This window comes from Crocuta crocuta, unplaced genomic scaffold, assembly GCF_008692635.1.
Source record: "Crocuta crocuta isolate KB4526 unplaced genomic scaffold, BGI_CrCroc_1.0 scaffold138, whole genome shotgun sequence".
NCBI lineage: Eukaryota > Metazoa > Chordata > Mammalia > Carnivora > Hyaenidae > Crocuta > Crocuta crocuta.
This window is the reverse complement of record NW_027532585.1, coordinates 2,715,222-2,729,786: the sequence shown is the minus strand read 5'-3', so window position 1 is coordinate 2,729,786 and position 14,565 is coordinate 2,715,222. Positions and strand designations below refer to the sequence as shown.

General features: G+C 53.3%; 1 protein-coding gene across 3 annotated transcripts in view; it reads left to right on the top strand.

The window, feature by feature from the left end:
* The window catches only part of GRK5 (G protein-coupled receptor kinase 5), a 111,723-nt gene that overhangs the window by 60,230 nt on the left and 36,928 nt on the right, over positions 1-14,565 (top strand). For all 3 annotated transcript variants that reach the window (XR_013338893.1, XM_077779569.1, XM_077779571.1), the window contains one exon: positions 914-991. Coding sequence is in view for 2 of the 3 variants with exons in the window: in XM_077779569.1 (XP_077635695.1) it covers positions 914-991 (78 nt within the window). In the remaining variant the exon portion in view is untranslated. The remainder of the gene's footprint in view (positions 1-913; positions 992-14,565) is intronic.

Below are 14,565 nucleotides of genomic sequence, written 5' to 3'. Positions count from 1 at the left end.
CCACTGACTTGGCCTGAATTCCCTGGTGTTGTTGACAAAGAGCTCTGGTGTGGATGGAGGTCGGGCCACCACCTCCCCTGAATGACCCTGGGCCCAAACCTCTCTTGCCCTTCATATGCAGATGAAGGGGTATAGTGATACCTTCCCTCCCCCCACCCCCCCCCAGCCTCCTAAGTCACTACCTGGGCTTTTCTAAGGTTCAGATAAAAATATCTGGAAAATCTCTGTATGTTCATTTTATAAGCTGAAAAGCTACAAGAAGGTAAGGGATCCATACAAATGTTTCCTCTCAGAAGAAACAATAATGACTGTGGTAATAATTAGGGCAACTGTTCATTGAGCGTTATGATTATGTGCCTGGCTCTGTGCTAAGAGCTTTATCACAGTCTGTCTGCACAACTGCCTTACAGTAAGTGCTTTTTCTATCTGCACTTTAGAGCGTAAGGACTTTGTCTAAGGTCACGCAGCTGTAAGGTCTGAGTGACCTGAGGGCAGGGCAGCCTCTCCAGACCTTTCAGTTTGGTGGCTGGTTATCTTCCAGTGGATTCCTGTGGTTTATCTAAGTTGGTGGTTCTCGACCCCAGCTGCCAGGGTCCTGCCCTCACAGCTGGAGGGCCTGGGCTGGGGTGGGGCCTGAGCAACAGCCTTAGCTCCCCGTGAGTCTAACGTGCCACCCGAGAGGAGAGGGCCTGTCGTAAGCTCGCGTTCACGGATTGTGCCAGGGAGGCTGGGCTGGACGTCAAAGCTCCTTGGCCGGGTCTTCTCCCCAGTCCGGGCTTCCGCTTCCTGCCCTGTGGAGGAGGGATTTGTCCCTTGACCTCCATGCTGTCTTCTCCGGGGGCCGCTCAGGTTGTGTAACTTTAAGCAGCTCATGAGCAGATCTGTTATCATTCTCGTGCTCTTTCTCTTTCAGGCAGAATATGAAGTTACTCCAGATGAAAAACTGGGGGAAAAAGGGAAGGAAATTATGACCAAGTACCTCACCCCAAAGGTAAGAGGCCGCCTGAACCCCAGAGAGGGAGGAAATGGGAGGCCTTTCAGAGGAATGTGGGCCCTGGATCTGGGTCAGGCCGAGTGGGGGGCTGTAAAGCACGTGTAAAGCAGGTGCAGCCGTTGGTCTGCAGACATCCAGAATTCTCATCCTCTCCCAGCAAGTGCCTGTGACTGGGAGCGGGGCCCAAGGCAGTGGGCTGGGCCTGGGATGGGGAGGCCTGCTTGCTGGGGCCCAGTCCCCTGCAGGGACCCCATGCTGCCCACTGCCCATACCCAAGGGTTTATTTATAGCTGAACAGGTGGAGGCCTGGCCCAGCCGGGGTCAGGAGTACCCAGAAGAAAGGGCACAACAGAGGTGGTTTGGAGAGGTTGGTGTGGAGGGGAAGGGTCTGGGGGTGATCAAGAAGGGAACGGGGTGGCAGAGGTGACGTAGGGGGAGTACAAACAGAATGTGGAGCATCCTAAAGTATGTCCTGGGTATACTGAAGGGAGAGGGGCCCCCGTGACCATACCTCGGGAGCACCCACACCCCAGTGCCGAAGGAATAGTACCAGCCTCTGGGGTCCTGGTGGCCTTGGTTCCCCGGAACCTGTCCCTTCTCACCCCCAACTCGACAGATAAATGTGCTCTCCCTCCGGCTCAGAACTTGGCCTGCGCCTGGGGTTCTAATGTCATCTCTTCTCCCCACACAATCCAGTCATGTCCCTCATTGGGCCTCAGTTTCTGTTTCAGGCCTACCTTCTAGAGATCTGGTCACCTCTCAAAATAGCATGAATACCCTGGGCTTAAGCAGCACCCAGAGGTCCAAGGAGGTGGGTAAGAGCAACAGCTCGCCACTGAGGACCCACAGGGTGCCTGACGCCCCCACCCCAGGCGTTGTCTGTGCTGGCTCCTGTCTCTGGGACATGAGAGGTGTGGCCAGGTGGCGGCCAGGGCCCCAAATGGCGGGTGACAGGCTATGGCCGCTCAACCTCTAGAACCTTCAGCTGCGCTCAGCACAGGCGGTTTCCACAGTGCCTGAGCTTTGCCAGTCCGGCTCTGCGTCTGCACCCAGTTTGAGGCTGCCCACCCGCTTGTTCCCCGCCCCCCCCGCCGACATGTGTTGGGGACCCACTGTGTGCAGACATTGTCTCTTGATCCTTGCAGCTACCACGCGCTGTGACTCTGCTGGGGCTCCGTCTTATGGTTGAGCACGGGGAGGCTCGGGAGGGGCAGTCACTGTCCCAGGTCATGCAGCTGGGACTTCAGACCGTGGTCTTTCCCCGTGGTGCACTGTTTCCCACACCGGGCCCCTCCCCACCCTCCTGCCTCCCCCGCCGGGCACACCTGCCGGCCCGTTCGGCCCATCCAAGGGCTGCTGCAGGGGGCTGTTTCCCTCTCTCCCGACCTGGCCAACCGTATCGAGAAGCCTCTGCTGGTGGACGCCCTCCAGACCTCCCTGCTCAGTGCTGCCTCCGTCTCCTGGAGGGACGGGGCCCAGACTCCTCATCAGCTCGCATGGTTTTACAAGTGCCTCAGCGTCTGCCAACATTTTTTCCTTAAGTGCTCCTCGATTTAAAGAATTTAAACCACACCATATGTTACGGCCCAGGGGCCTGGGGGAGGTGGTCGAAGCAGTCCCATGGGGTGACTGTTTTCCTACAATAAATTTCACACTGACTCCCAGGCCTTCCTGTAGCCAATCTCTCAGGAGCTGTTTTCACTTCCCAGTTCTGCAGATGCCCCCGGTGCCGGCGGAAGGGGTGGAGGGGTGGGGGGAGTGGGGAGGACAGGGGCTGAGGCACCAGCACTGGCCCTGAGGTCTCTAAACAACCCCCAGAGCCGTTGTCCCCAAATCCAGATTGTCCTTACCTTGAGCCTTTCCTCAAGACGTAGCCCCTGCATCTCAGCTCCAAGCAGCATTTCCAAAGGGGAGGCTGAAGGACACGGACCATTTGAGAGGTTCTGTTGTCAACTATGGGTGGGCAGCACTATCTGCTCTGTGTTCCCCTTGTGAAAATGCGCCTGGCCTGTGAGCATATCAAAGGCCCTGAGAAGTCCTGCAGTAAAGAGCCCTCTTTAATTGAAGCAAAGCATTTCCCACACTTATTTGACCATAGAACCTTTTCCCCCCAAATTTTACATCCTGCTGAATACATCTGTGGCTGCAGAACACATCCAGGGGTCTTCACGACCTGGTTTCCTTCTGCTACAAAATGCTTTTTCCTGACAGCTCTCCCACAGGCCCCACGCTGTGCTTTGGCCCAGTCTCTTCTTGACGACCACACCTCATCGTCCCTGTTCAGGCTGTTCCCCGCAAGGCCTTTCACCTAGACCCCTGCTCTGTTGTTTTTTTTTTTCCCTTCCATGTCCCTCAGCCTGATACCTCAGCTGCACACAGCCCTTTGCCACTGGTCAGACGCTATCACACCTACCTGGGCGCTCACCGAGCACGCCTCCCTGTTGTACTTCGCAAGCCCGTGAGGTCAGTGCTCCCGCGCCCCGGTGCCTGGGGGCCCGCCCTGCAGTGAGGGTGACACACATCAACGGGTCCCTGAACGACAGTGTGACGGGAGCAATGGCGGGACTGTGCAACGGGCAGAGGGGAGGGGTCCTGAGAAGCTGCCCCTAGACCACCCTGGACAAGCCAGGGAGGCTTCTGGGAGGTGTTGCAACTGAATCAAATTTTAGGGTGATGAGGAAGAGGCCAGGTATGAACAATGAAAGGGAAGAAGGGCCATTCATGGGCAAAGGTATAGAGCATCACCTGGGAGTGTTTTGCCCCCCAGGGGACAGTTGGCAGAGACTGGAGATATCTTTGATTGGCACAATTAGGGGGATGTGCTGCCGGCGTCTAACGGGTAGGGGCCAGCGGTGCTGTTGAACTCCCTACGATGCACCCGACAGCCCTATAACAGAGAATTGTCTGGCCCCAAGTGTCAGTGGTGCTGAGGTTGAGAAGCCTTGGTATAGACGCAGGCGAGGGTCAGGCAGGAGCAGAAGTTAAGGGGACGGGGGTCCCGCGGGTGGCAGGGCCTGGCAAACCATGCTGAGGAGACTGACCCCATCATGGCAGCAGTGGCAGCCGTTTGCCATTGAGGCAGGTCCCTCTGTCCACGTGGAGAACGGGGGAGGGGGAGGACCAGAGGCAGAAGACTAGGGAGCTGATGCAGGGGCTGTGGGAGTGACTGTGACCCATGCTGGGACATGACAGCACAAGGGTCCTGGGTAACGTTGGGAGGAAGGAGTTCTGGGGGGGCGGCCAGGTGTGGGTTGTGAACGGGAAGGGGGCCGGAGACCCAGGTGACTCCTGGTTTTCATCTTGAGTCACTGAGTGGGTGCACTGCCCCCAAGAAAGAGTACATGGGACGAAGGGCATTGCTGCAGGTGGCGGGGTTATAGCTCACTGGGCAGAGATGGTGGCATTTGCTCTCTGTGGGTGGCCCCCTGCACCTGCCAGTGCTGGACTCACGGCCCACAATCATGGTGAGCTGCTTTGAATGAGACAGTGCGGGGGCCCTGGGAAGCTACCTTCCGTGAGCCCCTTACCTTGGGTCTCTCGTGTCTTATCTTGGGGAGCTGCCACTTGGCTGGTTTTTGTTCCCCGGTGTCTGANCCCTTGCCGGTTCTAAGTCAGAGTTTATGCCCGGGGCTGAATTCTCACTCCCTGTGCGATGATGCCCTTCAAACCCTGGCTGGAAGGCTTCCTTCCCGAGAGATAAGCCCACTCCTTGGACACTGCCCAGATTTTGCATCAGTTGTCCAGACATGGGCAGCTTCATCCCGGGGGCAAAGCTAGAGACACCAGCCCTGGGTCGGCTTTGGAGCGCACCAAATGGGGGGATCTAACACAAAGGTGGCAGAGAGCTTCGAGAAGACCTTTTAGAACCAGACAGACCTGGGTTGGAGGGCAGACTTGACCTCTTTCAGCAGCGCGGCCTTGGGAAAGTTATTAGCTTCCAGCTGTCAAGTGGGTGGGACGGTGGTGAGGGTCCCAGATGCCAGCAAGTACACAGCCCCGGGGCTGGTCCGTGTTGGACGAGCTCACTCCGTGGGGGCTAGCGTCGGACTTTCCCCCTCCTCTCTGTGCTTTCAAAATGAGGCTGTTGAATGAAGAAATCACTCAGACATGAACTCTAGCTGTGGAGTTGAGAGAGGCCAAGGAGGGGTCTGGAGGGCCCCCGGCCGCAGAGGCTGGCCGGAGAGGCCAGGCTCCTTACAAGGCGATGCGTTTGTCAGGATGATTAATACTAGCTGCCACGAGAAACAACCCCCAAATCTCAGGGACTTCGCACAGCAGAGAGTCTTTCTTAGGCACAATCTGATTGGGTCTTCGGCTCTCCTGGGTGAAGACCATCTTGAAGGTGTTGTCTTATGGTCACTGCCAAAGGGGAGGAGAGAAGTGAAGGAAGCGCTCAAGCATGAACTGCCTGGTTAAAGCTCCCCTGGCCAGCAAGGGAGGCCAAAAGATTTGTGGGAGCATATGGAATGCTGCTTCCTGCCTTCCTGCCTGCCTACCCCCCAAACCCCCAAACTGAAAACATTGTTTCTATGGCAGGCTAGTCTCTGGTGCTGGTGAGCATGGCGTGTCCTAGAAATAGTCAAAGGTGTGTAAGCTCAGAGAAGCTGCCCAGAGGCCCCCTGGTCAGATCAGGTGTATGCGCTGAGCTCTGTAGAGATCTGGGCGGCTCACCTTCCAGGTACCTGCAGATCAGAGGTGATATAGGTGTTTGGCTGGGGGGGGCAGCCTTGCTCTGAACCAGGAAGTAGTGTCAATTATACTAATAAATAATAATAGGTGATCGTGAAAGCGTCCATCACTACAGACTTTAAAATATTAGCTTAATGGAGATATAATTCACATACCATAAAATTCATCCTTTTAAAGTGTACAGTTCAGTGGTTTAAAACACAAGAGTTGTACAACTATCACCACTATTTGCATCCAGGACATTTTATCACCCCCAATAGAAACTCTGTGCTCATTAGAGCTCACTCCCTATCTCCCTTGCCTCCCAGCCCCTGGCAACCACTAATCTACTTCCTGTCTCTGCGGATTTGCCTATTCTGGACGTTTCACATAAATGGGGTCATATAGCACGTGGCCTTTTGTATCTTCTTCTACTTAGGGTAATGTTTTCAGGGTGTTCCTGTGCTGTAACATATATCAGTCCTTCATTCTTTTTCATGACTGGGTAGTATCCCCCTGTACGGATAGACCCCATTGTTTTTATCGTGTCCTCAATGGATGGACGCTTGGGTTGTTTACACTTTGGGGCTATAACGAATAACGTTGCTGTGAACACTTGTGTACAGGTTTCTGGCTGGACATGTGTTTTCATCCCCCTTGGGGAGACTCTTAAGAGTGGGGTAGTGGGTCACGTGTTCAGTAATATCAAGACTGCTCCTGAAGGGGCTGCGCCATTTTCCACCCCCACCAGCCGTGCGCGAGGCTTCCCATTTCTCGGCATGCTCACCAGCACTTGCCGTTTTCGGTCTTTTTAATTTTATTCATCTTAGAGGGTATGAAATGGTATTCATGGTGGTTTTGATTTGCATTTTCCTGATGACTGATGGCGCTGAGCACCATTTTGTATGCTTCTCTGACATTTGTGGGTCTTCTTGGGAGAACCATCTATGCAGATCCTTTGTTCATCTTTAAATTAGGTTGATTATCTTCTTAAAGTTACATCCTAAGGCTTCTTTGTATGCTCTGCACACGAGTCTTTTATCAGATATGTGATGGGCAAACATTTTCTCCCCTTCTGTGAGTGGCCCTTTTCCTTTCGTGATGATGTTCTCTGAAGCACAATGGTTTTTAATTTTGATAAAACTCAGATTCATTTCTGTTACTCATTTTTAAATGACTTGCTTTCACTTTGTCTTATCTATCCTTGTCAGAAGGCCTCAGGGTTTGGGGGGAACAGGGTGCCTATGGGGACAAAGTAAACAAACTGCAGTGCACAACAGGCCCCTGAATCTGTCTTCCCCTGGAGAACCAAAGCCCCATTGCCAGTTGGGAAGAGCAGGGCCAGGCCCGGTCCTTCACGAATATTCAGAAAGTCCATCTGTATTTTTTAGGCCGTCTGTGTCCAACACTGCAATGGGATCTTACACACCTGCTCTTGGCTCTTCTGTAGTGATTCTCCAAGCTGGGTATCAGTGTACCCATTTTACAGGTCGGACACCCAAGGTCTGGGAAAGGAAGAGGCTGATGTAGAATTGTGGAGGCAGGACTTCAGGGGAGGCCCTGAGGATCCTGCTTCAGCCGTGCTGTTTGTAGGACGTCATTTTAACTGGGCCTCATAGCAGTTGTGCTGGCTCTCCGTCTCTGAGCTGTACCAGCCTGGCGGACGGCACCCAGTTTCAGTGTGGGTTTGCTAGGCGGTAAGTATCAGTGGGCTCCGGGGGTGGCTCAGACCTGGTAGAGGGTTCTGCTGAAACGGCCTGGACACCAAGGTGCACGGCGGATTGCGTCAGCCCTCTGACCCGAACCGGCTTGGCAGCCTCTGCGGGATGCTGGGAACGCCCAGGGCGGACGGCTTTGGGCGGGCGTTTCTAGCTGGGTCTACCGGCAGGATATTGTCCTCTGGGCCGCACAGACACATGCCTCTTTGCTTCTGTAAACAATGATAGGGTTAAGCGGGGAAGTTTGTTCTCCTTAAGGGGAAGTTACCCATCAGCCCGAGTTTTTGCACAAAAGAAATCTATTCCTAGTGCTGGTGTGGCTCTCCGGAAAACATCCACCTTTTAAAAAGTAAAGAGCTTGAATGAAAGGAAATAATAATTATTCCAAGTTCCTCTTTCTCTGGCCCCTGGTCCCCTGCTCATTTCACTGGCACCTTCCCCTTCCCGACAGGGGAGGCAGATTAGCAGTCTAAGCGAGGCCGGGCTGGCTAGCTTCTTGGTGGGGACAGCTCCTCCGCCTTGGGGGCAGTGGGTAGCTTCAGTCCTTGCCCTCAGGGGCACATGGAGCCCCAACTCTCCCCTTCCAGCTGTACATCCTTGGAGCCTCAGTCTCCCCATCTGAGTATGGGGATGATAAACGTAGCATCCATGTAGCATGGCCACCCTTTATTCTTTTTTTTTTTTAATTTTTAAATGTTTATTATTTATGTATTTATCTTTAAATTTTTTTAAGCTTATTTTTGAGAGAGAGAGAGAGAGCGCATGCACGAGCAGGGGAGGGAGAGAGAGAGAAGGAGACACAGAAACCAAAGCAGGCTCCAGGCTCTGAGCTGTCAGCACAGAGCCTGATGCAGGGCTCAAACCAAACTGTGAGATCATGACCTGAGCCGAAGTTCTGCACTTAACCCACTGAGCCACCCACGCATCCCTATTATTTATTTTTTGAGAGAGAGAGAAACAGAGACAGAGACAGAGCGTGAGCAGGGGAGGGACAGAGAGAGAGGGAGACACAGAATCTGAAGCAGGCTCCAGGCTCCAGGCTGTCAGCACAGAGCCCCACATGGGGCTTGAACTCACGAACCGTGAGATCCTGACCTGAGCTCAAGTCCAACGCTTAACTAACATACTAAGCCCCCCAGGTGTCCCCCCCTTCATTGTTACAGTTCCTTCACAGGTTTTGCTGAATCTGCATACCAACCTTACAGTTGTTTATACAGCTTTTTTTTCTTTTAAATTAACTCCTGTCTTTCTGTTTAATTGAAAATAAATGAGTTTCAGGGCACCTGGCTGGGTCAGTCAGTGGAGCATGCAACTGTTAGATCTTGAGGTTGTAAATTCAGGCCCCACGTTGGGTGTAGAGATTACTTAAAAATAAAACCTTTTATATAAATAAATTAAAGTTAAAAGGAAAACTTTGTATTCAGGAACATGCCTGGAAAACCAGTATTCATTTGTCACACAGAAAGATGACTGGGAAAGTGGCATTAAATCCTAGCTGGGTCCTCTTCTGCCTGCCTAAGCCTCTGAGCCTAAGGTCACCTTTCTCTTTGTTTGGAAGAGAGACTAGTGAGCTTGAGAGAGGTGTTAGCAAGACAGTGGCATCACACTGAGACTTTCTTCTCGATGACAGGAGGCTCAAAGGAGAACTGAAAAGGGAGTGCCCTTTTCACTGGTAGCGACTCAGAGTATTGTGTCCCTGCTCCTCCTAAAGACCATCTCATCATCTCCGAAAGTGCTGGCTAATGGTCTACTTCCCAGCTGTGAAGCAGTTTGTAAATGCTGGCTTGTTGTTAGACGCAGAATGACCTAGAGCAAGGAGCACTGCACTCGGGGACAGGCTCGTCCCCCACCTCCCTTCCTGGAGCCGTGGTCTGGTGGGTGGGGGCGGCGGGGAGCTGGCTTGTACTAATCCAGCCTTGGTCACCAGGGTAACCCAGGGCATGGGATATGGGTGGCTTGGGCCAATCCCTCCCTTCCAAGTGCCGGCCCCGGACCCAGCATGTCATCTCTGCTGGATTGCTTGGCCCTCAGCTGCCTCCCAGCACCTGGAACAGCATCTCTGTCCTACTGTCAATGAATCCAGGGAGCTCAGGGTCCACCTTTGAGTGAGCCCCTCCCAAACAGGCTGTGGCCGGGCAGCTGGCTCGACTGGAGGGGCAGCTGGGCCACGCACGCTGGCTTTTCCCGCTTTTTGCCACAGCATTGCAAAGACTCCCCGGAAGGGGACTGGGAAGGAAGCCCAAGAGCGGAACTTCCTGGAGGTTTCTCAAGCAACAGTGGGGAAGGGTAGGCTGGGCCTCTTCCTCTTCCAGTCTTGGGAACAGCAGAGAGCAGAATTCAAAACGAATAAAGGTACATTTGTGCTTACTAGCTAGCAGGGGCAAGACAGAAGGGAGCTAGCATCTAGTGAGCAACTACTGCATGCCTGGATCTCTGTGTCCTGTTATACTCAGTCCTCATAACAGCCAGCTGAAAGGAGGAGAAATGAGAGCTCAGAGGAGTAGAGTAATTGCCCAAGAACGCCAGGCTTGGGTAGAGTGGGGAACTGAACCCGGGCCTGAGCCCCAAAGCCTGCCTTCTTCTCACTCCCCTCACAGCCAGATACCTCCTCTCCCCGGGCCTCAGTTTCCATCAGTAGAGTGAGGCGGTTGGCCATCCTGCTCCATCCCGCAGATGCAGGGACAGCTCTTACTTCGCACCAGACAGGAGTCCAAGGGCTTTAAAGAACTCACTTAACCCTCCCATCTACCCCCATGGATTACTAGCTCTAAAGGTGAAGAGGTGAAGACACAGAGAGGCTGAGCAACTCTCAAGGTCACATAGCTGAGAAGGGGGAAGCTGAGACTTCAGAGTCTGTGCTCTTGACCCTGCCCCATCCTGCTCCCCTCCCATGACCTAGCCTGGCCCCCTGCCTTGGGCTCTTCTCAAGTATCTTCTTGGTTGAGGGTTTATCAATGACCCAGAACCACTCACTGGGGAGCTACTGTGCTGCTTGGAGAAGAGCAGGGCTTATGAGGGCTCCTGGGTCATTTCAAGTTCACCCCAGTGCCCAGTACAGCACGACTCCCCATGAAGGGCCCCTGCTGCCTAAGCCGCCTTCTTGAATGGAGGCCTGAGCCTCAGAAGTCCTGGTACATTGGGAGAGGAGCTGAGAGCCCATCCGGGGAGATCATTCCTCTCGAGTTTACGCTGAGGAGACAGAGGACACCTCCTGGGGTGAGCCCTGGCCCCTGGGGGAATCTCAGAAGCCACCTAATCCATTGCCTTGCAAATAGCTTTAGCTAAAGAGTCCCAGTATGTAAAGACACAGAGCAGCTGCAGTTGAGCGGCCTGGGGGCTGGACTCCCTTTTGCCTCCACGCCCATCCCCAAGCCCTGTCTTTTAAAGAACAATTCAGGGGGCTCCTGGGCTGCTCAGTGTTTGAGCAGTTGAGCATCCAACTCTTGACTTCTGCTCAGGTCACGATCTTGTGGTTCATGGGAATGAGCCCTTATGGGGCTCTGCACTAACAGCATGGAGCCTGCTTGGAATTCTCTCTCTCCCCCTCTCTCTCTCTGTTCCTCCCCCACTCATGCACTCGCTGTCTCGCTCACTCGCTCTCTCTCAAAATAAATAAACTTAAAAAAAAAAAATAAAGAACATTTCTGGCTTGGTGGAACCCAGCTTTAACACCAGAACTAAGCCCAACTTCTCATTCCCTACATGAGAGGACTGAGGCCCAAAGAGGGGCTGCACCCCTCCCCCAGAAGGGTCACATGGCTTGGGAGAGGAGACTGGAATGTTCCTTGCCAGGCTTTCCCCAACGCTCTGCTGGAAGCTTGGTGAGAAGGCACCAGAAGGAACTGACTTCATTTTCCAATTCCTACTGTCATTGGCCTGCAGCTGGGCCTGAATTCCTCTGAGGCTCTTATTCTTGGAGCCGTCTGTGTCTAAATGCTGAGCTGTTTGCAACATCCAAGCCAAACAGAGAAGCTGCTGGTGCCGGAAGTTCCACCATTTAATCATCTGTGTTTTTTAATGGAGACCCTTGAAGGGGAATCGTTAACTTTTCTAAGAGTGGATTCTAAGGGGGGAGATGTGGGCAAGTAAGGTTAATTTAGCACCTACTGTATGCTATGTGCTCTGTACCATCTTCACGGCAGTCCTGCGTCGTGGACAGACTTGTCCCTTCTGTGTTAGGCAGAGGTCTCTCGCTGTTGAGAAGGCGGGTGGGAGAACTGAACACAGGGACTCTAACAGGTACCTGTATGCAGGTGCCTATGGCAGCACTGTTCAATCTCCAGAAGGTGGAAAGGACCCAGTGCCTGTCAACAGATGAACGGGTAAGCGGCATGTGGTCTGCCCGCCCAGTGGAGTATTACTCAGTCATGAATAGAAACAGAGTCCTGACATAGGCTACCACACAGGTGAACCTTGAAAACAAAGGGTTGGTGCAAAAAAAAAACCTTGATGCAAAGCGAAGGCAGCCAGACATAAAAGGCCACACGCTGCATAGTCGCACTTATATGAAATGTCAGCATAGGCAAATCTGTCGAGACAGAAACAGATTAGAGTTTACTGGGGGCCCACAGGAGGGAGAGATGGGGTGTTCCCGCGTGATGGGGTGATGAGGAAATTTGAGGAAAAGATGGTGGCTGATGGTTGTCATGATAAATGTAATTATCACCACTGAGCTGTACACTTAAAAATGGTGGAAATGGTGAATTTTATGTTACATATATTTTACAATAAAAGAAAAAGAACAACAAAAAAAGTGAAGCCGAGGCTGTCTGATTCAGAGCCTGCGGCCTTTCTCCTCTGCTGTGCTGTCTTCCCAAAGTTAACCAGAGACAGAACTCGCCCAAAATCAGCGTCCCACGTGCTGCAGGAATGAGCAGGTCTGGGAGGGACAAGGGTACTGTCATCTGTAGGCTGTACGTGCTGGCTGCTCCCTCCCGGCCCTTATCCAGCTGCTGGCCCTGAACCTGGGGCTTGGCTTTCACTCTGTCCCAGGTCATTAGCACTGTCTCATGCCCCAGCCTCCCGCACAGCACTTTTAACAACTGTGCATTTGTCCTTCAAAGAGACACACTTATCTTTCTCCCTTAACCTTTCCTGGAAAACAAATTCTCTTTGCCCGCAGCCTCACTTCTTTTCAGCTCCTTCTGACATCCTGGAGGCTGACGTGCCAGCCCAGGCTCCACACAGCATGCCCGTCTGGGTCTCTTTCCTTTCTCGTGACCTTCCAGGTCAGAAAGTTGGATGCTCCTTTGATGCTGGTGGAGTCAGCTCGGCTTCCAATCCCCATTCCTTCGTGTGTGTGTGTGTGTGTGTGTGTGTGTGTGTGTGTGTGTGTGTGTAGTATTTCCTGCCCAGCATTCCTCTTTTCAGAGTGGCTGGAGATGGAGCAATCAGCCTTAGGGTTCCTGAGGACATCTCCCCACCCCCACCCTCCCAGACCTGGCCGGGGCGAGCAGTGATGCTGAGCTCTGCGCTGCCTGTTCTCCGCTGACTGTGTAGCCCGATGGGCCCCTCCCCATCCCTGGGCCTTCGGCAGAGAAATGACATCATGGGGGGTTGGGGGCAGCGGGTTTCAATTGAATTCCCTGGATCTTTGGAAATTCCTGCCCCTCCTTCGCTCCCAAGCCCCATGGAATGAAATCTTCACTGGAGAAAAATCTTCCAAGGCCAAGATATTTCCAACACAATTTCAGACTGAAGCCGGTTTGGAAGCCGGGGAACGGGGAGGGTGTTCCGGAAGATGGAATGTTGGCTTGCTGTGCCCTCACCTCTCGTGCACCAGGAATGAGGGACACCGCCACCGTGAGCATCCTGCACACCAGCCCCTTCGGACCAGAGCACGGCTCATGAGTTACCTGCACGCAGCAGCCCTGACCCAGAGGACAGGGGGCTGGATTCAAACAACTGGCCAGGAAAAGACACTTCTCTGGGTCCCGACAGCCAGTGTGCGCGGCGTGTGGGTAAACAGCGTTCATCCCCCATCCGATGCTTTGGGCCCACAGGTCGTGGCCAGGGATTATCAAATTGACAGAGCCCGGCTGGCCCCTCACTCCACGTCCAGGCACGTTTCATTTTGTTAATTATCGTTTCTTGCTTTTGACGTAAAGAGTCAAGGCCTGGGTCAGGGTCACTCATGCATTTTCCTTTCTTTCTCATTAAAATTGCCCAGCTCTCAGGGTCCCTGGCTCAATTCTGCCGATGTTTAAAAATGTCCTCTCTCTCTCTCTCTCTCCGTGACCCCTAAAAATCCTTCCTCCTGATTTCTGCAAAGCCACTTGAACGGCAAAGGAAATACAGGTCAAGCCCTTTTAAGCCCCAATCTGCTTTTCCGTTCTTGAAGGGTTGTGGCTGTTTCTCAAGGGCTGTGTTTCTCCACTTTGCTGACCCAGGAAACATGACACCTTGTGACTTGGGGCAGCCCATCGGAAAGGGCGGGAAGCCGGGTCAGAGGCAGGGCTTGCTCAGAGCACTTCCACGCCTCGGAGCCCTTCACTCGGTCAGTGACCTCTGTGAGTCTGCTGTTTGGGGCGGAGGGGTCCTCAAAGACAATCCTGCCGTCTTAAATTTGTGCATAGAAGTGTCAGTTTTGCCACAGGAAAATAATTGATTTTTTTTTTTTTACGTTTAAAAAAAGGGGGGGAACACCCGAGAAGGGGAGGGGCAGAGAGAGAGAGAAGGAGAGAGAATCCCAAGCAGGCTTCATGCCCTCAGTGTAGAGCCTGATGCAGGGCTTGATCACACAAACCGTGAGATCATGACCTGAGCTGAAATCAAGAGTCAGATGCTGAACCGACTGAGCCCCCCAGGCGCCCAAGAATCGATTCTTTTAGAGCCCTGGGCTTCTCAGAATACTCGCAGCATGCAAAGGCCAGGACCTAAAAGCAGGAGGGGTCCTCCTCGTTGCTCATCCAAACCTCCTTCATCCCCTGGGCCTTAGTCAGCCCTCACCGGTGGTCAGCCACGAAGCCACTTGTGTCCTGATGAGACAGCGTCTCTGAGCTCTCTCCTCGGGGGCTGAGAGGCTGCACCACACTCTCAGTCCCTTAGCCGTCCTTAGTCCCCACCAGTCTTGAACTTCTTCCTGCCATTGGCCGAGTAAGTCGGTCTATATGGTGGAACTTGTGATCTGAGCTCAGAATGGACATTCAGGGAACCTATGTGGCTGATGGTCTGAATCAGCTCGGA